This window comes from Haliotis rufescens, unplaced genomic scaffold (genome assembly GCF_023055435.1).
Source record: "Haliotis rufescens isolate VD_foot unplaced genomic scaffold, xgHalRufe1.0.p SCAF_51, whole genome shotgun sequence".
In the NCBI taxonomy this organism is placed as follows: Eukaryota; Metazoa; Mollusca; class Gastropoda; order Lepetellida; family Haliotidae; genus Haliotis; species Haliotis rufescens.
In genome coordinates this window covers 989,443-1,016,700 of record NW_025964235.1, presented here as the reverse complement: position 1 = coordinate 1,016,700, position 27,258 = coordinate 989,443, and the positions used below count along the sequence as shown (strand labels likewise).

General features: G+C 42.0%; 1 protein-coding gene across 1 annotated transcript in view; it reads right to left on the bottom strand.

Moving 5' to 3' along the window:
* Window positions 1-24,897, bottom strand: part of LOC124140671 (glutamate receptor 3-like) — a 35,831-nt gene extending 10,934 nt beyond the window's left edge. The window contains exons 1-5 of the mRNA XM_046508354.2: window positions 23,990-24,897; window positions 7,440-7,595; window positions 6,962-7,161; window positions 6,333-6,503; window positions 1,508-1,690 (exon numbers count right to left, since the gene is read on the bottom strand). Of these exons, the coding sequence (XP_046364310.2) occupies window positions 1,508-1,690; window positions 6,333-6,503; window positions 6,962-7,161; window positions 7,440-7,595; window positions 23,990-24,068 (789 nt within the window). The 5' untranslated portion in view covers window positions 24,069-24,897. The remainder of the gene's footprint in view (window positions 1-1,507; window positions 1,691-6,332; window positions 6,504-6,961; window positions 7,162-7,439; window positions 7,596-23,989) is intronic.
* Window positions 24,898-27,258: the final 2,361 nt, after the last annotated feature.

The window sequence follows — 27,258 nt, the reverse complement described above, 5'->3', positions numbered from 1 at the left end:
ATCTTAACATTGAATACTTTTGCATATGAACATAACGTGGCATGCATTTACACATTGTACTTACAGAATTGGAGCAATCTACTGTTACATTTCCCCCATTATTCACATGACGTGGATGTACAGTAAACTACGGATATAACGAACTCAAATGGTGCTCTAATTCTAGTTCGTTATAACCGTAGTTCGTATGTATATGTATACATATGTAAGCATGTATACAGTTTGTATAAAGCAAAATGCCGGGAGGAAAAAAGACAGTTCGTTATATGAGTTAGTTCGTTATAAGAGTGTTCTGTTTAACCGCAGTTTACTGTAATCAAATTCTAATTTTTAAAAAAGACACAGCATCATCTAAATGAGTGATGTAGAGGAGAGTTTCTCAGATATACTTTAACGTCCCTATAATGAGCCAAAACCTGTGGCAGAAATATTGAATCAGGCCAGGATTGAGCATTAATATCCCTTAGTCTTTGTCTACATACATAGAAAATATACGATCCGCACATGTAAAACATTATCAGAGCTCGGAGTAACAGGGTGAAACATTATCAGAGATCGGAGTAACAGGGTGAAACATTATCAGAGCTTGGAGTAACAGGGTAAAACATAATCAGAGCTCGGAGTAACAGGGTGAAACATTATCAGAGCTTGGAGTAACAGGGTAAAACATTATCAGAGCTCGGAGTAACAGGGTGAAACATTATCAGAGCTTGGAGTAACAGGGTAAAACATTATCAGAGCTTGGAGTAACAGGGTGAAACATTATCAGAGCTCGGAGTAACAGGGTGAAACATTATCAGAGCTTGGAGTAACAGGGTAAAACATTATCAGAGCTCGGAGTAACAGGGTGAAACATTATCAGAGCTTGGAGTAACAGGGTGAAACATTATCAGAGCTTGGAGTAACAGGGTGAATCATTATCAGAGTTTGGAGTAACAGGGTGAAACATTATCAGAGCTCGGTGTAACAGGGTGAAACATTATCACAGCTTGGAGTAACAGGGTAAAACATTATCAGAGCTCGGAGTAACAGGGTGAAACATTATCAGAGCTTGGAGTAACAGGGTAAAACATTATCAGAGCTTGGAGTAACAGGGTTAAACATTATCAGAGCTTGGAGTAACAGGGTGAAACAATATCAGAGCTTGGAGTAACAGGGTGAAACATTATCAGAGTTCGGAGTAACAGGGTGAAACATTATCAGAGTTCGGAGTAACAGGGGGGAACATTATCAGAGCTTGGAGTAACAGGGTAAAACATTATCAGAGCTTGGAGTAACAGGGTGAAACATTATCAGAGCTTGGAGTAACAGGGTGAAACATTATCAGACCTTGGAGTAACAGGGTTAAACATTATCAGAGCTTGGAGTAACAGGGTGAAACAATATCAGAGCTTGGAGTAACAGTGTGAAACTTGAGAGCAGGTGAGTGAGTGAGTGAATCATGTGAGCAGTAGCTCCATGTCAGTATACAATGTTCGTGATATATTTACCGACAGGATATATTTACCATCAGCGTGGACACGACTAAAGTTCTGTTGTTGTACCCGTATTTCGTATTAGGGTAGACCGCATGTAAGAGTGGCCTCCCCTTGATTACAGGTGGCGTTATTTTGACCTTAATGAAATCCGGAGGACAAGATCTGGAGTAGGTGATGATGTTGATGCTGTTATTGGTCGGTATATTTTCTACCTGCAAGGAAAAATGGTCACTAACTACACTGACAGGATGTAAACTGTCTTTCAATAACACACAGCATGACTGACATTACGACATACGGAGTTGCCCCCCTTTGTGGTGTGTAATGAGGACGACATACACAACTATGGTAGGATATGTATATAAGTACATACGTACTCTTGTACTCTTTAACTCTCACACAAAGACTGCTAGGGTTGGGAGCGATGTATTTTGTGGCTACATTGTCCAAATCAGTGGTCGCAGGTGTGCAACTTGCTGTATAGAGTTCATATATCACTTAGGCTCCACCAGGTCATATATCACTTAGGCTCCACCAGGTCATATATCACTCAGGCCCACCAGGTCATATATCACTTAGGCACCACCAGGCCATATATCACGTAGGCCCCACCAGGTCATATATCACATAGGCCCCACCAGGTCATATATCACGTAGGCCCCACCAGGTCATATATCACATAGGCCCCACCAGGTCATATATCACTTAGGCTCCACCAGGTCATATATCACCTGGACGACGCTGGTCACATGATTGCGAAATTGGCACGATTTGACGTTCATACGTTATTCGCGAGACCATGTTCTTGAAATGACGTAAACACTGACGGCTTTTAAGTTACCTACTTTGCCTACTTGACTTGGTAACCAGCAAAAGACCATGTCACATTGGCCAGTAGAAAGATCATTGAAAAGTTCGAAAAATGTCAAGGATAATGGGATGAGTTGAGGAAACACATTTAAGTGCCTGAAGTCAGGACAATGAATCTGAGAAGATGGTGAAATGTTTGGATTAGTTGTCTTGTTTCATATGGTTCAAAGCTGTTAGGATAGCTTTGGCCTCAGCAGTGGAGATTGAACTATTATCTGGGATTCTTTAGGAGATAGTACTGGATCCAATGGTGTTGGCACTTACAACTTTGCCACCATCCTTGGACCCGTCTGTAAAAATGGATTTGTGAGAATTAAATTTTGTTCGCACTTGATTATATGCTTGTTGATAATCCAAAGGATGTGGACCCGACTTTTGGAGCTGGGTTAGAGTGAGGCCTACCCCTGGCTTCACCATCTGCCAGGGAGGAGAAGACAGAAGTCGGTAAGGTGATATGATATTTAGATCTGTTTTAGCAGCGGTGATGAGTGGTTGAATTCTGATTCAAAGAGGTGGAACCAGGTTTGACAAATTTCGAAACAGGTTTTCATATTGAAGGTTGAAAACACAAATGTATTATAGGTTTGAATTATCTAAATGCAAGTCAATGATGTATTGCAGTGATAGTATAATGTTGCGTTGTTCGAGGGAATTCTCATCAGCTTCCGCATACAAACCGTTCACGGGAGAGTTCCTTTAAGTTTTAAGCCTTGATGGTGTGTTGTGTCTATTTTTTCTAAATTGCTTTTGCAGGCTCGACCTTAGACAATGGAGCCATAGTCTAGCTTGGAGCTTATTAACGATCTGTACAATCGAAGCAGGGTTGTCTGATCCCCTCCCCACTCAGTATTTGAAACGACTTTCAACAAGTCAAGAGCCTTCAGCCACTTTGCCTTTAGATATTAGATATCAAGTATGAGGCCCAGGAATTTGGCCTCCTCTACTACCTTGATAGGAGTACCTTCTAAAATACATCTGGATCCTTATGCAGTTGGTATTTACGACAAAAATGAATGCAGTTTGGGTTTTTTATTTAGAAACTTTGAAGATATTTTCGTTTGCCCATTTTTTTAATTTTGTTAAGACGGAGCACTGTAGCTGTCCTCCTATTGTATGCATATTTTAACCACGACAAGAAATGTTGAAATCATTCACATAAATTGAACCATCAATACTATTGTTCAAGACTTTTGTGAGACTATTAATTTTAATGCTAAGACGTGTGACAGATAGGATGCTCGAGGACTTCGAGGGACGCCCTGATCTTTTACGAAATGATCAAACAGGGTAGAGCCTACTCGTACTCCAAATTGGCTGTTTAAAAATTCAAAAATGAGCTGAGGTTATCTTCCCCTCAATCCAAATTCATGCAAATACCATGTTTCCGCGTTGTATCATATGCCTTCTCTAGGTTGAAAACATTGATACAGTATGTTGTTTGTTGACAATGATGTTTTTATAAATGATTCTAAACGCACCAAATGGTAATCAGAATTTCTGTTTTTTCGGAAACCACACTGAGACCAGACTAGTCGATTGTTGGCCATGCGCTCCATGGTTTTACAAACACAGCTTGTTAATGATATTGAACGGTTATTGGGTAGATCTGTATGATCTCATCTTGGCTTTGGTATTTATTTGGTAATTATAATAGCATTGTGCCACGAAGAAGGGTAATTTCCGGTTATCCATATTTCATCCAATATATTAAGTAGCGTTTCCAAACATGAATCAGGTAAGTGTTCAGTAGTTGTCTGCTCCTGCTGCAGTGTCACGAGCTTGCCCAAGGGCAGTATGCAATTGAAGAGTGAAAATGTTTCATTGTTGTCCTCACTATTATCAGAGTTAAAATTTACTTTTTTCTTTTCCTGTTTTTTTAAACCTCTGAAATTTGGATATGTCGGATGTAGTTACTAGTGTATTACCATCTTTGAGATGGTGAACTCCAGATTTTGATCCTTGGTCCTTAATCTTTTGAATCATGTTCCACACCTTGGACATCGGTGTGCGGGAATTGATTTAGATACATAGTTTCTCCGGGATTGACGTTTATTTTGTTTAAAGGAACGTCTGGCCTTGCGCTTGTCATTTTAACATCATTCAGGTTGTGCACCGTAGGATGTCGGTGGAAATATTTCTCAGCTCTCTTCCTAGTTTTTCAAGCTTGTTTACAATTATTATCGTAACATGGTTTACGTACATAAGGATTTGCAGATGAATTGGGAACGCTTTCTTCTCTAGTGGCATTTAATTGATCTGAAAATAGTTGAAGAGGATCAGGAACATTCCTGAACTTGTCAGGCTTAATTTTTCTGTACATAATGTTTGGAATAAAGACCAATTTGCCTTTGTCAAGTTCCACCTTGCTGAAGGTGGTTTGTCAGCGGGATTGATAGAATGGACCGACCATTCAAATCCATTTAAAATATTTAAATCAGTGAAAGATCAAGGGTAGAGTTTGTACCAGTTGCAGGATGCAGATAGATGTCAGAACCATCATTGAAGATACATTGTTTGAGATAGAATCTTCAAGGACTTTTCCCTTATTATTTGTATCAGTACTCCCCCATAGGGGATGAGGACCGTTTAAACCGCCCATGATTATGCAGGACTTCGGGAGCTGACCATACAAAGTCTGAATATGTGATTGGCAGATAGTTGAGCAAGGTGGAAGATACAGTGAACATGATGTAAACACTTTGGTCAAAGTAACATGGACAGCAAAAGTTTGAAGATTAGTGTTTATTGGAACAGGGCTATGGATTATGCCCTGCTTCACCAGGACAGAAGAACCGCCAGGAGGTGAACACAAGCTAAGTGGTAGGAACTGTACAGACGGATATCAAATTGATCTGTGTTTTGTAGGTATGTTTTTTGGAGACAAAAGCTGACGGTTTAAAATATTGAATTAAAAGTTGTATTTCATTTATATTCTTCTTATGACCACTGCAATTTCTTTTGTATTATGTCTTGTTGATTCATGATGGTGCTTCCACGGGAGATATGTCAAACGAACGTGAGGAAGACTTTGTGATACTCTTATTTGTTTCATGTGGAGATGGAGTTACCTCCATGTCCAGAGGACCAAAGGAGTTGTGGACCTCTACTGGGACCTCTAAAGGAGAGCTGGCCTTCAGTGTTGGTGTTGGTGTTTGCAGCTGCTTTTTTTACTGCTTTTGTTTCAATAAGTTTCTTTCTGGTTCTGGTTCAGGTACTGGTTTTGGAGTCCGAGACTCAACATTTTTTTACAGTTTTTGGTTTTGGAGGCGTCACAGACGAAGGTGTCACAGCTTGTTTTTGTAATGAAGAAGTAGATAGAGGCTGAACAGACTTGACCCATGTCAGATCAGTCTGGCAGTAGGACCTACAATCCTCTTCTTAGCTTCATGGTAGGATTTAGATGAGGCCATGTAAGTTCCCATCGCAGTTTGCACACTTCATATCCTTCCTGCAGCCAGTGGCCTCATGCTTGTCACCGCCGCGGTAAGAAACAGCAGAGGCATGGCTGGACTTAGATCTTAGATATATAATTAGTAGTATCAGAGTAGAGATTAGTGTGTAGTTTAGTTGATATTGTTAGAGGTTAGTCTTAGTATTAGTAGTGGATTGTTAGTAGCAATATACTTCCACTGATGTGCACCACGTGACATTTAACTAGTGGTAGTGTGTAGATCGATGCTCATGATGTCAATTATTGGCTTGTCTGGCCCAGACTCGATCATTTACTGATAATTAAGTCATATAGCTGAATATTGCTGAGTGCGGCGTTAAACAAAAAAATCAAATTCAGTTCTTTGTGACATTATAAAACTGGCATTTAAATATAATATTTCAGAAAAACCACGTGTGATTATTAAATTATAAGATTCAATGTTATGCATTTATTGTATAGGTTCCAGTCAACATCATGTATGTGTAAGGCAACACAGTTGTATTACGTTTAAGATGAATAATTGTTTTAAAAAATGTACAATTTTATCTTACCTCACTTGATGACACTGTGTCTGATTTGTATATGGCTGCCACATTCTCCAGGTCACCCATGTTGTTTATCATGCTGTCCAAGAACTGACGATCAAGGTCGGTGACAAGCAGCCATCTTGATAGATGACGATAGTCGGTTGTGCGATTTGATTGGCCGTCATGAGAACTGACCTGGCGTTATTGAAAGACTTGTAAAGCTTGTAAAATTTGGTACATGACAACATTTCTTCAAATTTGTAACCCTTTGTCACATATTTATACAAAGCATAACAATAAGAGGAATATTACTGCTAGTATAACAATAAGAAGAATATTACTGCTAGTAATAGTGGAGATATAAACATAACGACTGTGTACACACTGTGTAAATCTCGCGTATTCTCATAAATAAATACGTCAACACTAACTTCACAGACTGCTTATCTATTCATTTACCAATAAATATTGACAACAGTACGAAATCGTTCAGTGCAATAATGTAACACAAGCCCCGCCCATTCTGCAGTCAGCCAATCAGAAAACGACAGTGGGCGTGTTTTCGCAAACATAAAGCAAAATATATTGATTAGTTAGCTTATCAAATGCCTCGGAATCATTTATTTGTTTGCATGTACAGTGTGCTGACTTACTAGGGACATGGTGTCGAGGATGAAGGCAGGCCGACCAATGAGGAGGAAGAACGGTCGGGGGAATAAGGTGGCATGCAAACTCTGGAGCAGGGTGTGTACATCAGAAATGACTTCCATCATGTGTTCCACGTTATGGATGAGATAGCGAACTCCGCGCAGTTTCTCAACAGCGAGAAATAGTATGGCATCCACTAATTCTTCTGGAAGTACAGCATACGTTCATTAGTTAACATCAGCTTGCTGGATGTCGTATATCATGAGGAGGTTTCACCATGGTAACGATCGCGTACACATTTAAAACTCTCAAGCAAACCATTGCCAAATATTAAACAGTTCGTACGAAAATCGTTAAACTTATAATCGGCCAACATACGATAGTTCATATCTGTTCGAAATATGGGATTAAAGGATGTTCCTCCGATAACTAAATCCGGCTTAAATGTATTTTCTAAATAAAATAGGAATAATAAGTTGAAACCTGAATCCGTATCGTGAAGCACTGTAATCGTTGTCCACTGAAGATGGCTGAGCAGGGAGACGACATCCGGTACATAGACTTCCGGTCTCGTAAAAGGCGTCAGAATGAGGCTTCCTGTTTTTGAAGTGTTCCGTAACCGACAACTTAAAGGAATACCTGTAACAAAACTGCTGTAGTTTCTTCTTGAATTAAATATATATATAAAAGCGACAAAACTGACACAATATTCATAAGAACTCTACACATGAATAGTTTTGTTCTACTGCTATACCACACGATGACATTATGATCATACTTGATTCTTGATACCTTTATCGTGGGACATTTGTCACTAACAAGGATGGCCATAGATATAGTTACATGGCTGTCTTCAAAGGTTCAGGGCAATTTGTCAGTGACAGTGGTGACGATAGATATAGTGTACATGGCTGTCTTCAAAGGTTCAGGGCAATTTGTCAGTGACAGTGGTGACGATAGATATAGTGTACATGGCTGTCTTCAAAGATTCAGGGCAATTTGTCACTGACAGTGGTGACGATAGATATAGTTTCATGGATGTCTTCAAAGGTTCAGGGCAATTTGTCACTAACAGTGGTGACGATAGATATAGTTACATGGCTGTCTTCAAAGGTTCAGGGCAATTTGTCACTGACAGTGGTGACGATAGATATAGTTACATGGCTGTCTTCAAAGGTTCAGGGCAATTTGTCACTAACAGTGGTGACGATAGATATAGTTACATGGCTGTCTTCAAAGGTTCAGGGCAATTTGTCACTAACAGTGGTGACGATAGATATAGTGACATGGCTGTCTTCAAAGGTTCAGGGCAATTTGTCACTAACAGTGGTGACGATAGATATAGTGTACATGGCTGTCTTCAAAGATTCAGGGCAATTTGTCACTGACAGTGGTGACGATAGATATAGTTTCATGGATGTCTTCAAAGGTTCAGGGCAATTTGTCACTAACAGTGGTGACGATAGATATAGTTACATGGCTGTCTTCAAAGGTTCAGGGCAATTTGTCAGTGACAGTGGTGACGATAGATATAGTTACATGGCTGTCTTCACAGGTTCAGGGCAATTTGTCACTGACAGTGGTGACGATAGATATAGTTACATGGCTGTCTTCAAAGGTTCAGGGCAATTTGTCACTAACAGTGGTGACGATAGATATAGTGTACATGGCTGTCTTCAAAGATTCAGGGCAATTTGTCACTGACAGTGGTGACGATAGATATAGTTACATGGCTGTCTTCAAAGGTTCAGGGCAATTTGTCACTAACAGTGGTGACGATAGATATAGGTACATGGCTGTCTTCAAAGGTTCAGGGCAATTTGTCACTAACAGTGGTGACGATAGATATAGTTACATGGCTGTCTTTAAAGGTTCAGGGCAATTTGTCACTGACAGTGGTGACGATAGATATAGTTACATGGCTGTCTTCAAAGGTTCAGGGCAATTTGTCACTAACAGTGGTGACGATAGATATAGTTACATGGCTGTCTTCAAAGGTTCAGGGCAATTTGTCACTAACAGTGGTGACGATAGATATAGTTACATGGCTGTCTTCAAAGGTTCAGGGCAATTTGTCACTAACAGTGGTGACGATAGATATAGTTACATGGCTGTCTTCAAAGGTTCAGGGCAATTTGTCACTAACAGTGGTGACGATAGATATAGTTACATGGCTGTCTTCAAAGGTTCAGGGCAATTTGTCACTGACAGTGGTGACGATAGATATAGTTACATGGCTGTCTTCAAAGGTTCAGGGCAATTTGTCACTAACAGTGGTGACGATAGATATAGTTACATGGCTGTCTTCAAAGGTTCAGGGCAATTTGTCACTAACAGTGGTGACGATAGATATAGTGACATGGCTGTCTTCAAAGGTTCAGGGCAATTTGTCACTAACAGTGGTGACGATCGATATAGTTACATGGCTGTCTTCAAAGGTTCAGGGCAATTTGTCACTAACAGTGGTGACGATAGATATAGTTACATGGCTGTCTTCAAAGGTTCAGGGCAATTTGTCACTAACAGTGGTGACGATAGATATAGTTACATGGCTGTCTTCAAAGGTTCAGGGCAATTTGTCACTAACAGTGTTGACAATAGATATAGTTACATGGCTGTCTTCAAAGGTTCAGGGCAATTTGTCACTAACAGTGGTGACGATAGATATAGTTACATGGCTGTCTTCACAGGTTCAGGGCAATTTGTCACTGACAGTGGTGACGATAGATATAGTTTCATGGATGTCTTCAAAGGTTCAGGGCAATTTGTCACTAACAGTGGTGACGATAGATATAGTTACATGGCTGTCTTCAAAGGTTCAGGGCAATTTGTCACTAACAGTGGTGACGATAGATATAGTTACATGGCTGTCTTCACAGGTTCAGGGCAATTTGTCACTGACAGTGGTGACGATAGATATAGTTACATGGCTGTCTTCAAAGGTTCAGGGCAATTTGTCACTAACAGTGGTGACGATAGATATAGTTACATGGCTGTCTTCAAAGGTTCAGGGCAATTTGTCACTAACAGTGGTGACGATAGATATAGTTACATGGCTGTCTTCAAAGGTTCAGGGCAATTTGTCACTGACAGTGGTGACGATAGATATAGTTACATGGCTGTCTTCAAAGGTTCAGGGCAATTTGTCACTAACAGTGGTGACGATAGATATAGTTACATGGCTGTCTTCAAAGGTTCAGGGCAATTTGTCACTAACAGTGGTGACGATAGATATAGTTACATGGCTGTCTGCAAAGGTTCAGGGCAATTTGTCACTAACAGTGGTGACGATAGATATAGTTACATGGCTGTCTTCAAAGGTTCAGGGCAATTTGTCACTAACAGTGGTGACGATAGATATAGTTACATGGCTGTCTTCAAAGGTTCAGGGCAATTTGTCACTAACAGTGGTGACGATAGATATAGTTACATGGCTGTCTTCAAAGGTTCAGGGCAATTTGTCACTAACAGTGTTGACAATAGATATAGTTACATGGCTGTCTTCAAAGGTTCAGGGCAATTTGTCACTAACAGTGGTGACGATAGATATAGTTACATGGCTGTCTTCACAGGTTCAGGGCAATTTGTCACTGACAGTGGTGACGATAGATATAGTTTCATGGATGTCTTCAAAGGTTCAGGGCAATTTGTCACTAACAGTGGTGACGATAGATATAGTTACATGGCTGTCTTCAAAGGTTCAGGGCAATTTGTCACTAACAGTGGTGACGATAGATATAGTTACATGGCTGTCTTCACAGGTTCAGGGCAATTTGTCACTGACAGTGGTGACGATAGATATAGTTACATGGCTGTCTTCAAAGGTTCAGGGCAATTTGTCACTAACAGTGGTGACGATAGATATAGTTACATGGCTGTCTTCAAAGGTTCAGGGCAATTTGTCACTAACAGTGGTGACGATAGATATAGTTACATGGCTGTCTTCAAAGGTTCAGGGCAATTTGTCACTGACAGTGGTGACGATAGATATAGTTACATGGCTGTCTTCAAAGGTTCAGGGCAATTTGTCACTAACAGTGGTGACGATAGATATAGTTACATGGCTGTCTTCAAAGGTTCAGGGCAATTTGTCACTAACAGTGGTGACGATAGATATAGTTACATGGCTGTCTGCAAAGGTTCAGGGCAATTTGTCACTAACAGTGGTGACGATAGATATAGTTACATGGCTGTCTTCAAAGGTTCAGGGCAATTTGTCACTGACAGTGGTGACGATAGATATAGTTACATGGCTGTCTTCAAAGGTTCAGGGCAATTTGTCACTAACAGTGGTGACGATAGATATAGTTACATGGCTGTCTTCAAAGGTTCAGGGCAATTTGTCACTGACAGTGGTGACGATAGATATAGTTACATGGCTGTCTTCAAAGGTTCAGGGCAATTTGTCACTAACAGTGGTGACGATAGATATAGTTACATGGCTGTCTTCAAAGATTCAGGGCAATTTGTCACTGACAGTGGTGACGATAGATATAGTTTCATGGATGTCTTCAAAGGTTCAGGGCAATTTGTCACTAACAGTGGTGACGATAGATATAGTTACATGGCTGTCTTCAAAGGTTCAGGGCAATTTGTCACTAACAGTGGTGACGATAGATATAGTTACATGGCTGTCTTCACAGGTTCAGGGCAATTTGTCACTGACAGTGGTGACGATAGATATAGTTACATGGCTGTCTTCACAGGTTCAGGGCAATTTGTCACTAACAGTGGTGACGATAGATATAGTTACATGGCTGTCTTCAAAGGTTCAGGGCAATTTGTCACTAACAGTGGTGACGATAGATATAGTTACATGGCTGTCTTCAAAGGTTCAGGGCAATTTGTCACTAATAGTGGTGACGATAGATATACTTTCATGTCCGTCTTCAAAGGTCCGAAGCAATTTGTCAAACATGTAAACAAATGTGAAGTTTTCCGAGAAAATAATATGTAAAATGCTGAACCATCTCATTGATAACATCTATGTATAATTTGGGGGTAAGACATTTCGGCAAGAAGTAGGCGTCGCCATGGGCACCCATTGTGTTCCCCTTGTTGCTGATGTATTTCGTTATGGATATGAATCGGACTAACTGCTCGTATTGGCCAAGGCAAAACAAGGCAATTCGGCCAAGAAATGTTAAGTTCATCGATCATCTGATGATCAGCCGTCATATAGCTGGAATATTGCTGAGTGCGACGTTAAACAACAAACAAACAATGATATCGTTCAATAACTTTCAAGCACCTGAACTAGAAATAAGGAGACTGGTGAGACCGCCTCATCTGTTTCATTTTTAGATAAGACTGGTGACAAGAGTGCTGACTTCAACTTTCTAATAGTCAACTTTCACTTTATGTCGAGCAGACCCCTGCTGCTCCAGCCGTTGGTGTCCACGTTTCACATCTTTTCAGACCCGTGAAGATCCGGGGTAGAATAGATGTTTAGCAACCCATGCTTGTCGTAAAAGGCGACTAACGCGATCGGGTGGTCAGGCCCGCTGACTTGGTTGATGCATGTCATCGTATCTCAAAAGCGTGGATGATGATGTCAATCACCGGATTGTCTGGTCCAGAGTCGACTATTTACAGACCACCGTCATATAGCTTGAATATTGCTGAGTGCGGCGTTAAACATACACTTTCTACTACGATTTCAAGGAAAGTCATATGACTCTTGTTTAGAAGTTGTTTGATCAATGTTACAACATTCAAGGCCGCATTAAAGCTTTCAAAACGTTTTATGGTATGTATATGGACACCAAATTTTATGTATCTCCAAATTTGACGCACCAATGACAAGAATGATGTCCGATGCAAATTCCTATTTTAACTTGTACCATATGTTTCATGTTGTTGTTTTTTTAGGTGAACAATTGACTTGCCTTTGCATGGGTTTTATAGAGACGCGGGTGCAACCGGTGTGTCAGGATACGCTCACCTTGTATCATCACTATATAATTTTTTATGTGACGTGAACACGGTAGACGGCTTCTTCCATTGGACAAGAGGTCGGTCACATGACCACGGAACTGATGTTCATAAGCGCATGAACGACACATTTTGACGTTTATACGTTTTTCACGCGAGTGTTTCCTTATATGACGTACCCACTATCGGACTACCCCATATTCCTGGGGGCACGGACAAATACAGAAGCGTTGTTTCTGATTCTTTACACGTTTAATCAGCTGGTTCCAAAGTGGCGAGTCACCCGCTATCGCTCAATATCATATTATAACAACAAATATTTGAGAGGTACCAAATCAATAGAATAATCACCTTAGATTAGGTACATATCAGGTTTGTGTGCATGATTTGCAATTTTTCTGTAGAAACAGCGATAGAGTGAGCGGTGGTGTACGTGGGGTGTCTGGCCTTGTGTAAAGATATATGATAGGGCATGTATGACAGTCGTGATATCATTGGATCTAAAACTGTCTAAGCAACGACACATGGCCCTGTGGCATGCCATGGCTGTTAACTGTTTCCATTAATTCACAAGAATTACGTTCGATGCTGATAAATGTTTTACAACCATCTATTTCGGTTTTGATTACTAAAAATGTGACCCATCAGGAAAGAAGGGACCTTATGGGTGCTGTGACGTAATAAAGAAGTATTTAGGTCAGCATACTTCCGTGAAGATCGCCATGTGTGATGACTGTACAAAATATCTTATTTCTCTCGTTAGTTCGTAAAGTAATAAATACATTATTTCAAACACTTCCAGCGTACATGTCTACTTTCAATTCCTCAGACATTATTTTTTAAAACTGCAGTTATTGCATAAATAGTAATAAGTCGGAAAATGAGTCCAAGTGTTCGGTGTCATGTATCTCTGTCAGGAATATGAATTGAAGCTTAAGAATTGTATTTTTGTGTGCCGAAGGTACTGTAGTTATAAAATATAATGAAAAGTCAAAATGTGATTTTTCACTCATAAATAGAGAATACTACACTCTTTCTCGTTAGATACCATTTTTACGACACGAGTGGACTCTCTATGGTATCTGACCGAGCGAAAGCGAGGTCAGATACCATAGAAAGTTCACGAGTTTCGTAAAAATGGTATCTAACGAGAATGAGTGTGGTATTTTATTTATTACCCACGTTAAATATATATTTAAGTGTAAATACATAACAACTTTCGTTCGTTGACAGACCAAACTGAAACCGGTTGAAAAGTCACATTAGCGCCGCGCTTTGAATATCGGACTAACAGTCGGTCACTCGCACTGCCGGTGTCCCGTCTGTGCAATCAAAATGGTTCGGTTTCCTTGATCTATCAGCTGAATTTATATCATGTTCGTACCATTTTGGAAGAGGGAAATCAGAGTGTTCGCCAAAGACATTCATGTTAACTGTACCACCCTATACTGAAGACTTGAAAATCAACAAACTCAAATATGCTTGCATGTCAGTGACAGCTTCGAACGATCGAAGGGCAAGGTCACCACCAGAATAAGAAGAGACAACCGTGATCTACTCACAGCGTTTTACGCTAGAGATAGGGAATGTTATTGGCCACAAAATCAGAAGTCAGGTACACTTCCACGGAGTTTTCGAATGATTTGTATCAGAACTGTTCACTTTTAGTGATCTGGTCGTGCAGTCGTGTACGTCCATTCATGAACAACACCTCCCGAAACAGCGCCACAAAATACACTTCGAAGGGGACACTGATGGCACAACCGGATCATCCCAAGTAAGTCTAGATATCTGTCCTGATACTTTAAACAGATTTCATTTCACCACGCTTATCTTTTTACGTTAAATCAAATTGAAAGTTGCGACAGTGGTCGGGTGCGTCAAGCTCGTGGGGACCCTGGCTCTATTGATCGGTAATCGTACATTGTAAATGGATAAAACTCGATTATATAATGTCTGTAGAAGCTCTATGCATAACTTATATATAATGCAAACAAAATTTGATGCGTGTGACTATTTTGTATGGTGGAATAAAGTGTTTGTAAATATCTCTCGTTCTCATTTATTTTGTCAGTTCTTCTCTGTAGTTGCAAAATGAATGACGTCTCGCGATTTTTTATGAATGTAAATGAAAAAAGTAGTCCCGGTGTGACAGAGGTCACGGTTATCCAATCAAAACGAATAACACAAGGTCAACCTTGTATGACACACGTGTGACGTACTGATTTAGTATCTTACCACCTGTATCTTCACCACGTGGGCAATAACGTTCCTTATCTCATGGTTTGTCACAAATTATGTCAGACTGATGCTTCGGATCCTGCATTGATTGTTATAATCAGTCGCAGTACCAATAGCATTCACGTGCTGCCTTCTGTCAACAGTATCACTTTGTAGACATAGCTGGGATCAACGTGCTCGTGGTGGATCAGTAACGATATCGATTCCAAGATACTTCGATTTCTACATCATTTAGTTAGCTCTCCTTGAAACAGATGTCATCCTTACTGAACAGTGTTTGAAGAATGAGATGAGCTCATGATGAGATCTTGACCATAGAAACGTGTGAAGTAATTAGTAATATACTGGTATAATTTCGGTTTAAAGTGAACCGAACACCAAATAACATTTTTTATCATATAATGGGTAGGTTTCTCGGCAGGATAAAGCCAACGGATAAAAACGATATCCGTTGGGGTCATATGCGGACAGAGTGTTTATAAACAAACATGGCGTCGCCCTTGTCATTCGGCGATCGAGTCAGAATCTTGATAAACTAAAGGGATAATTGCTATCATTATCAAAAGAACAGTCTAATATACTGAAAATCAGTGTCCAACTGTGACGTAGCTAAGGCATTTTATAAGTTTTGGCAACTTTGAAGATATAAATTTCGAGTGAGTGAGTGAGTTGGGGTTTAACGCCGCTTTTAACAGTATTTCAGTTATATCACGGCGTGTCAGCTTAATGTGGGAGGAAAGCCCGAAGTGATGCAGGTCTCAGGCGTTTACCACTTCGGTGAAACCCACGAGCACGGGTATGGTGCTGACAAACCTAGAAACATAATTGGGGCGAACCCGGATTCGAACCCACAATCATAGGTTTCTGGCGTGCTCAAGGGACGCAACTCTGCAAATCGAATCGCGGCGCCTTAGACGACTGGGCCACCCGTGGCCCCTATAAATTTCGAAACAATTTTGCGAGGGCACGAGGCCTAGCTAAACGGGATCAGTAGCCATATCTGTGCTTGTAGACAGACCTCTGTGGCTTGAAACCTTTTCCACAAATTAAAATAGTTGGATTTGGCCGAAATATGTCATGCAATGCTCGCTAAATATAATGTTTATTCCTAATGTAGGATATTTACCATCCCCTACCCCATTCGCGTGATAACCTCTATGTAACAGCATACAAAACAATGGAGGTTGAAACAAAGCCATGCGTCGACGTGACAATGTTCTGTGATCCAATGCATGTTTAATGTTTTGTCAAACACGCGTCCCTGTTCATACTCATGCGTCACTTACAACAAAAATAGACAGAGATTCCTAAAAACTGATTCCATGCAGCGTAAAAGGAAAAATAGTGATGACAATTTTATGGGTGGGTCGCTGAAAATCAGAGAAGACACCAGGTGTTCACAAAAAGGGTAAGCTTGTCCCGTTCTTACCTGCAACACGCGCCAGTCACACAATTTGCAAAGGCGACTATACTTGACGTAAAAGGCGACTAACGGGATCGGGTGGTCAGGCTCTCTGACTTGGTTGATGCATGTCATCGTATCCCAATTGTGTGAATCGATGCTCGTGATGTCAATCATTGGATTGTCTGGTCCATACTTGATTATTTACAGACTGCCGTCATATAGCTTGAATATTGCTGAGTACGGCGTTAAACGAACAAACAAACACACACTTTGCATAAAAAGTAAATGTGTGTTGCCTAACGCCACCCAGCACTTTCCTGCCAAACAAGGTTGCGTGTCCCTGTTCAATGCTTCATGATTTCAGAGATTTTCAAATATCACCAGCTTCCCTTTGCTTGTCTTTATACGGTCGTAGAACGTCAACTGTTTTATGAAGATGACCTTCTTTCATTTCTCTTCATGTCGACCAATATTCAATCACCCCCAGTCTTTCGTGCCTTCATTTCATAACGTTGAGGTACAATCGAATATGCTCTTCCTACGGCGATTTCTTTGATCGAGGTTACACTTAAGGCCTCTGTAAAGCTTTCAAAGGTTTTATGATAGACATTTCAAAATATGACGCATCAGTGACAAAAATGATGTCCTGTGCAATTCCCAGTTTTGATTTGTACCATATGTACCATTTGTACCATATGTACCAAGATTTGACTTGCCTTTGCATGTGTTTGTGACGAATGTCACTAGTAGGGGCAGGGTAAACTCATATTTTCGCAAACAACTGGCATCATTACTATTTGGTAGTGACTCATAAACACATGCTCAGGATTCGGAATTGTACGATCTGCTCTTCTCTGCTTTTAGTAGATATTTTTTATCATTATGGAAATGGCTTTTGCCCCTTTTATGCTTATAAACTGGGCGGCAAAAGAAAGTATAGGTCGAGTTCCATGATCGATAAAAAAAAATTAAAAAGAGGTTTTTTAGTTGTGAATTATAATATAATCTATGATTGATCAACCACAGTTTGAATGAAATTGTGCTATCCCAGGTAATGTAAGCTCAAGGTAAACAATGGTGGGGTAAGAAATTTCATTTTCAAAAGTTGTCTGAAATGTCACCAAAAAATTGTCAGACATACTACAAGTTCATTGTCGACACAGTTGCCTTCAATAGCATGTATGACCTCCAGTTGCCTCAATGCATGCTGTGATACGCCGCCTCGTCGATGACGTCAGTCTTCTGATTACGTGGACTGAAATCCGTTGCCTCTTGTCTCTCAGGGCCTGCTGCAATTCTTGTCTGTTGACGGGAGACTGATGGCGTGCTCTAATCTGTCTTCCAAGATGGTCCCACAGATGTTCAATAGGATTCACATCGGGTTAGTGGGCAGGCCAGGGCAAAACGTCAACGTTCCGCTTGTTTAGAAAGTTCCGAGTCAGTCTTGCAGTATGGGGTCTGGCATTGTCGTGTTGAAACAATGTCCCCTGGTGTTGATTTTGTAAGAACGGAAGCACAACCGGCTGCAACACTTGGTCTCTGTACTGCACAGCGTTCAGGTTTCCCTGTATAATCACCAAATCAGTCTGATCTCCACAAATACCGCCCCACACCATGACACCTCCCCCGCCGAATGGATGGACCTCTCGAATACACGCCGGAGCCAAACGTTCCCCTCTGCGTCGATAAACTCGTTCTCTGCCGTCATTTCGAAACAAGTTAAACCGACTTTCATCAGTAAACAGCACTCGACGCCAATTTCTCACTTGCCAGCGTCGAACCTGCCTCGCCCATCGCAGTCTCGGGCGTCGATGTTGAGCAGTCAGTACCATTCCTCGGAAAGGACGATACGCTCGGATTCCAGCAGCACGAAGTCGTCGAAGTACTGTACGTTTGCTAATGGGATGTCCTAACGCTGTTGCTGCCGTCGCCGTCGCCGTTACGAATCTGTTTCGCAGGTGAATGAGTCGTATCTGACCGTCTTCCTGTGGTGTTGTCACTCGGGGTCGTCCGGTTCTAGGCCTGTCCTGTGTCCTCCCTGTCTGCCTGTACCGTTGAATCAGCCTGGCTACTGTCAATGGTGTACAACCAAACCTTCTTGCAATTTGTTGCCCGCATTTCAGGCATACCGATGGCTCGCTCTCTCTGCTCCTGTGACAGTCGTGGCATTTCTTTTGTGTGCTTTCATCATGTGTGGTTATACCCTGCAGACGAACGCATTTATACAGCTAACATGCACGTGCAGTTTATGCCATAGGCGGGAAACCTGTTTCACCATTTATTTGTCACCGCACGAGCGCCGTCAAAGGTGGCGCATTCGGGTGAGGTGTTTTTTTGGTTCCTGTTCCTGGGCAGTCATATTCCCAATACCCACTTTCCACTAGTTATCGCTGTTTTTAGGAAAATTACAAATTGCCAACCTATACTTTCTTTTGCCGCTTAGTTTAGATGCTCACTAAAGCAAAATACGCATACCCACCCCGTGAAGATCCAGGTTTGAGAATAGGTCTTCAGCAACCCATGCTTGCCGTGAGAGGCGACCACACTTGTTGTAAGAGGCGACTAACGGGATCGGGTTGTTTGATGCATGTCATTGTATCCAAGTTGCGTAGATCCATGTTCAATCACTGGATTGTCTGGTCCAGATTAATTTATTTACAGACCGCCGTCATATAGTTGGAATATTGTTGAGTGCAGCTTTAAACACCAAACTAACAAAGAAACTCGAGCCATCAACGCTCTGTACAGGGAAATCATTATGCGTCCGTTTCAGTTTCGGTACACAAAACTTTCATTCAACTCGTTATTGATATAGTGGCCAACATATGAACTCATTACACGGCCCATCTGTTACCTTCCACGTGCATATAGACTGTCCTGTTTGAGTGTCACAGAATCTATAGCGGGGCAACGCGTCACGGATCTGCGTCTCTACGCAACGCCATTAACCTCCCTTAACCAAACACTACACACGAGGCAGTTATTGTCGAACAACACATTCAATCAATATCAAAGTTGCGTATCTACAAATGCTTCAACTGCTTTGGAAATATAGAAAAAAAGAATTGTCACCTCATCGATATAAATTTGTTGTTTAACAAAAGCACTACATGTGCTTATGATCAATTCGGAATCTACAATGGACTCTGCTCTTGGCAGGGATTTCTTGTGGTGAGTGAGTGAGTTGGGTTTAACGCCGCTTTTAACAGTATTCCAGTTATATCACGGCGTGTCAGCTTGTGGGAGGAAAGACCGAAGTGATGCAGGTCTCAGACGTTTACCACTTTGGTGAAACCCTCGAGCACGGTGTGGTGCTGACAAGCCTAGAAACATAATCGGGGCGAGCCGGGATTCGAACCCACAATCATAGGTTTCTGGCGTGCAACTCTGCACAGCGAATTGCGGCCCCCGGTTATAGATGGTGATACATGTGTTTACATGGCAATGGTGTTGATCTGTAGCATGATATAATTGACACTCTGTATTTGCAGCCATCAAATTAAACAGACATTGTAATCAAAGGCTGTACATGATGGCGTTCCCCCCTTGCTGACCCTGTATTGCGCTATGCATAAATCATTGACGGCCATTAAGAGATGATAATGTCTACTGGCGCTAGCGTCCATACACTCAGTGTATCCTCAAAGTGCAACATTATTACAATTAAATAGACATCGTCGCCTTTCCATACATTTCGGTATGAGTTTTAGTATATCATTGTGCTGTTTACTAATATTTTTGTGATTGTGATTATGTTACAATTGTGATTGTGTTGTAGATATTAGTATTTGTTTAGTACATGATTGTGTAGGATATCGTAGTATTGTATATGTTTGCATAGTGTATGATTGTGTTGTAGATATTAGTATTTGTTTAGTACATGATTGTGTAGGATATCGTAGTATTGTATATGTTTGCATAGTGTATGATTGTGTTGTAGATATTAGTATTTGTTTAGTACATGATTGTGTAGGATATCGTAGTATTGTATATGTTTGCATAGTGTATGATTGTGTTGTATGTATTTGTCTATATAAAATCTCAACGTCAGAGAATACCAGTCAAGATTATCCGGCACGATTGTGTTGTATATCATTGTAAAGAAGGAGGCGTTATAATATTAATATCATTTTAATAATTTTGCGTTGAACATGAGTGTTAAGACCCTCACCCTCGTGTTTCCGTATCCTAAAAATAATATAATAGGAATATATTATAAAAGGTTTGGATTATACAGCACCAATTTCTTGTTTCTAGTATACACCTGGAAGTTGATGGATGACAGATTAGACACACTACAGCTTCTTTATTTACTGTAAAGGTGATGTTTCCGTGTAGATCCTTATACCGTTGTCAAGCAAGCCTGAATGATGAACATGGTACTGAAATATATATAGTAGGTGGAGGATTAACGGTCAGAACAATTGCATAACAATCTATCTCAAGTATGCAATTGTTGTTACTGTAGATCCTACTTTTGATGCTATTGCGGCAATTACTGTGAGGTCAGTCAGTTGTGTTAGAAGTTGTGTGTTGAAAGTTTGGCGACAATGGGAGTGCGGACGTTATTTCACTTTTATTACACAGTTAAAAGGAGACTTTTATGCCCAATTTGGATACATGGGACTCCGGAATAATTCGAGACAACCGGGAATTCGACACATGCAGTTCGACAGATCGAGTATAATCGGATGGTATATATAGAAGGTATTCTCAGGGACCGAAAGGTCAGTTCGAGACAACCGGGAATTCGACACATTCAGTTCGACAGATCGAGTATAACCACATGGTAAATATAGAAAAAATTCACAGAGACTGAAAGTTCAGTTCGAAACAACCGGGGAATCGACACATCCAAGTTCGACTTAACGAGGTCCGACTGTTTATTAACAACTGTCAATTATAGAAAGACAAAGAAGGTAAAAATATAACAAGTCAAACCAACGAGATTTACCGGCCTTGTGTACTGATGACGCAACGTTCGACTAAATATTAGTCGATTTATAAACCTGCATGGACAGAATAGCGTATCAATAGGCGTTGTTCAGACAGCTTCGGTCAATATTATGCAGTGTTCAGGGTGCTTATTTAGCGATTCAGAAGTTCGTGGTGCAGCCTGCAGTACGTATGTTCAAATAGTGCGCGGGTCAGCCTCAGTATTCAGTGACAAAGTAGAAAAGGTTTACGGATAACAACTTCTTTATTCCACTGTAATGGGGAATGATTGGAAAAACATATTGCTAACTGAGTTGATGGTAGGCTGATTGGATGGACTAGCCTAGCTCTCTGTTGATAGAAGGCTTGTGGCAGCGAATCTGGACTGCTTCTACTAGTTGGCTTTTAGTGAAGCGAGGTTGTTCGAGAGGAATTGGATAGGTTTTTTCCAACTGATGTGAATGGTGCAGTTGCTGATATCGTCCGAGATGGCTGATTTACACTCTGATTTGAGCCTTTGGTTCACCTGGACAGGCTTACTCACAGTTAGTCAAGTTTATAAGCTAACCCTGTGGGTTCGTGGGGTTTGGTGGGGTTTCTGCCGTTGGCTCTGACAGGGGTGTTGAGGGAGGTGGTGCTCGTCACGTAGATGTCAAAGTTGGTTTTCTGTTTGAGGCGGCGGCTGATGATGTTGGAAGCTGTTCCCGTGAATGGAAGCGAGATGCGGAAAGACGCTGATCTGGGTCTGGGGTGGAGTATGGGGGTATACTTTGTCGACGAGTTCAGGCGAGTCATTGCTGAGGTGAGTGAAGACATGACGGAGGTGCTGGATCTCAGGTTTGGGGTCAGCAGACGACAGGTTGATGGCTGGTTTGACGAATGTGGTCTTAGTTCTGAGACGATGGTTGGAGTTAATGTGAAAGTACAGATCGGTGTGGGTAGGCGTTCTGTAGACGCTGGTTTGGATTCTGTTGGCTTGGGTTCTGGAGCCGAGGGCATCTTTTCTGTCGTGTCTTACCGGGAGATCAGTATAAATTGCTTTGATGTTGCCTGCAGGCAATGTGATGTTGTCATAAGGGATTAAAATACTGGGCCAGTTGAAAGGTGCAATTGTGTTCCGAAATTTGATTCAAATAGGGATTCGGTTTTTCTGTTTCAATGGTGAACAATATTGAATCAAGGTTAGCTAATAAATTGCGTGGTAATGGCATTCAAATAGTAGATCATTTTGTCGAGAAAATACTGAAGCTGAAGTTTAACGTCTTGGCTAAATTACCTATTATTGATTTTGCCAACCCCAGAAGAAAAGGTGACTCGTACGCTCAAAGAAACACATCAGCCGGGAGGGGAACATCTCCAAATTTCACATCGACTTTGTCTGCGAGGTAGTCCAGCATCAAGGACTTCAAGGAGTTTCAACAAGCTCAAGGGCGTAATGTAGCAGCAACCAGCGCTAGGCCACCTGGTGGCGTAATGTACCAGCAACCAGCGCTAGGTCACCTAGTGGCGTAATGTACCAGCAACCAGCGCTAGGCTACCTGGTGGCGTAATGTACCAGCAACCAGCGCTAGGCCACCTGGCGGTGTAATGTACCAGCAACCAGCGCTAGGCTACCTGGTGGCGTAATGTACCAGCAGCCAGTGCTAGGCAACCTGGCGGGGAAATGTACCAGCAACCAGCGCTAGGTCATCTGGCGAGGTAATGTCTAAACAACAAGCGCTAGGCCACCGGGCGGTGTACTGTGGGGTCGGAATATCCAAAGGCGTCGGATTGTCAAATCTCTAGAAAGGTTTCGCAACACATAAAATCAGCAAGAATCAAAGAGAAAAACACCACAGCTGGCTGATGACGTCTGCTCTGCTTGTGACGAAAGAGTGCATGTAACACGTATTTGGTTGGGCCGAAATATAACCTGCATGCATAAAGTTCATAATCCTGCAAACTTTTCACGCAACAAATATGTTCAGTAGAAAGTAGAAAGTTTTCATTGGAAATAACGACACTATCGTGTAGATTTATGCATTGATGGACACTGTACTGTCGTCTGACGATTGGTATGCGTGTGATACTTTACGTTTAGGGAGAAATATGTAAGGGTGGCATTTCTAGATCTCTGGAAGTCTTTCGGAAGCCCTCGATGACAGCCTTTACTATTAAGTGTGTGTGATTTTAAAAAAAATAGAACTTATTTCTCGGCCAATTTCGCTCGAAACCCTGCCTTACGAATTCGTAATAGTCTCACCAAACACCCACACACTCATACCGTATGAAAGAATCATACTACATTACTGTCGACCCGTGAAGATCCGGGTTAGAATTGGTCTTAAGCAAACCATGCTTGTCGTAAGAGGCGACTAATGGGATCGGGCGGTCAGGATAGATGACTTGGTTGATGCATGTCATCGTATCCCGATTGCGTAGATCGATGTTCATGCCACGAATCATTGTCGTAAAGAAAGGAATAATGCTGAGCGCGGCGTAAAACAACAAACAAACAAACAAACAAAACAAACATTACCGTCAACGTCAGGTCCGCACGTCCAAAGAGTCACCAGCAGAGCCAAAGGCAGGGAACAATCGGTGCTTCGTGTCCTCATTGTCCTGCAAACAAAGTTACTTCTGATTTGCCTAGTGGGTATCTGGTTGCTTTGAAGTCTTCTAAAACCGCAGGTTGGAAGGTATCATGTAGACGTAACACTGTCCTTCCTAGGTAACCCTTAACGTTCATACGTCGCCTACTTATAAACACCGTGACGTCTTGTGTCTTGAAGATGTTGGATAATGAAATCCTTCAGCGTTTTTTATATCCAATTTGAAGCGGACCATATCCTCCTTTATCACTCTGTCTTTCGTGGCGGGGCCAACCAGAGGCGGGTACAGCCACCCCAGGACCACCGTCAACACACCGAGGTGAAGGTCATTCCTTGTCGTCACACTGGTTGCGTTCGCTTGTTTCAGTGTACGCTGTCATCGCTGGAGGTGATGAGTCATTACGCTACACATCCGGTTGTCGCTTCACAGCTGCTCGCGAGCACTCTCCCTGAATAATATCTATAAAGAATCATCGCTCATTGCCCTTGCGCTAGGTGTGTTCCTGCGCGTTGTGAATGGATCATGATAATGAATTTCTATGGAGACGTCCCTGAATTTGTGAAGATACATCAAACCCAGATTTAATTCCATCAGGGTGTACTAACACACTTTGTTTGCGAGCATATGCTACCAATCGAATGTAACATTACCCGCCAGCTTCAATCACCTAAATACTTTATGTCATATTGCGATAAATAAAAGACAATTAATACCGTTAATGTAAGGTTGCTCCAGCTCGTCGTGGAATCACGGACACATATATCTTTCATAACTGTTGATTGTTGGTGCACTATACACGGGCGGCCGCTCTGTCCGCAATGATGTACAAGGCTGGCGCTGATGACGAAGTGACGCAGCGTTAGCAAGCGCGACGGGATATAGTGATAAAAGCCTGCCAAGCTGTTAGGCAAACAGTATGATGAAGCGGACAGAGTGCAACAGAGATAAGGACGGTAATAAGTCCACCAAATAGAGCAGGTGAAATGGTTTTGATTTTAATTCCGAAGGGAGACTCGCTGAAAAGGAGCGCTTGAAACACTTTCATGGTTGAAGGTGAAATGCAGATCTGACAATACGAAGTCGGTGTAGGCAAATATGTACGTGGATATGGGCTTTTTCGGATAGACAATTCTTTACATTACACTTGCATAAAAGGTCGAGTAATGGTATAAATATGATTCCATGATAAGTATGTTCCCCAGTGGGTTCCCTGTGTCAATAACCAGGGGACTGACTGAAGAGTACACTGGGAACATCACGGCGTGTCAGGCAGTCCGAGGCCATGCCGATCTTAGACGTTCACCACTTTGGAACAACCCACGAACACGGGCATGGTGCTGACACACCAATGATCATAATCAGGTCGAATCTAGGATTCGAACCCACGACCGTAAAGTTCTGCCTGTGACACAACTCTGCACATTGAATTATGGTGCCTAAGACATCAGGTCCACCTGTCTACATACCAATCCTGTACCACTCACCGGAAGGTCCGGGTTCGATCCCCGGCCGCGTCATACCAAAAGACGTTAAAAGGTGGTCGACATTAAGGGGCTAAAACAAGCGCAATTATCTTGGACGCGACGTTGAACTCCACCTCACCTCACCTCACCTCACCTCACCTCACCTCACCTCACCTCACCTCAGTTCGGGACAACCAGCGGACGTATGACGCAGGGTTATTACCCTAGATGAGCAGAGACAAATACATGACTAATGAATCAGTCGCATGCTTCAACAAAACAAATAACATCGTATACCATAATTCCGAGCTTAACAAATAATAATGCAAAAAACGTTCATCCTAGGTCTGTTGATAACAACGTGATTATGCAGTCTGGTCTGGTGGATAGTATGTCTGAACAATCAATGGATCTGAAATTGATATCCCCGCATTGCTGATTTTGTTCTGCCGAACAAAGTAAACAAGGACTGATTGAGCTTAATCAATATACTCGTTACCAGGATAAGGACAGTTAGTAATGAGAAAAATAACAAATCCCGAAAAAGATAAAATAAAGCGAATGATACGACAAGCATAGTTCCATTATTCAAACACGATTGCTGACGACAAACAGAAACGTCTTACTGTGCACACGTCACACACACACACACACACACACACACACACACACACACACACACCACACACACCACACACACACACACACACACACACACACTCCTCGAAGCGATCGTTGTGATGTGTGTCTCCTCGTCCTCCACAGTTTTGTCCGTGTGGGGAGGGCGGACGCTGACATACGACCAGGTGTACAATGCTCCCTCAGACGCTCATACTGATATAGTGTTATCATATATTGTTGACTTGACATCAGCGTGTCCTGACCACCGTGGTGCCCGGTGGGCTCACACAGCAGTAATGTTTGGATGTCCGTCACATGTCGCTGTCGGGGGGCACGGGCGGCCCAGTCTAAGGCGCGGCCCAGTCTAAGGCGCCGCGATTCGTTGTGCAGAGTTGCGTCCATTGGACACGCCAGAAACCTATGATTTTGGGTTCGAATCCCGGTTCGCCCCGATTATGTTTCTAGGTTTGTCAGCACCATATCCGTGGGTTTCACCGAAGTGGTAAACGTCCGAGACCTGCATCACCTCGGGCTTTCCTCCCACATTAAGCTGACACGCCGCGATATAACTGGAATACTGTTAAAAGCGGCGTTAAACCCAACCCACCCACTCACTCACATGTCGCTGTCAGCGCGAGACGGGCGCACGTGCTGCTCGTGCTCCGCAATCGCCGATGGTGTTTCTGCTTTCAAATGTTTTCACTCGACTCGTCTTTGTACCGACTGCGACGATGCCGTCGATTTCCAAATCGTTAATATAAAGATTACAACGGTTGTTTATTGACCAACTAGGCATGGATATGCAGGCATGTGGCTTAGTGTGTGACTGACAATGACTGACACGTGTCTGACGGCATAACGGTTGTGCGTCTGTATGTACCACGCGACTTCCAGAAGTTGTTAACGAAGCAATGTATGTTCCAACCACTCTGGATGCTTTCAATCAGTTAGTCTTCTTCTTGTGTTCTTGTTGCAGCAGCCCTCCCTCCACTGATTAATGTGCCATCTTCCAATTTCAGCAAGCGACAACAATATCCGCACGCGGTAATGACGTCTGGAGTACTTGAATATTTAATTAGTATTTGTTTTTCACTTGAAAGATAATAAGCAT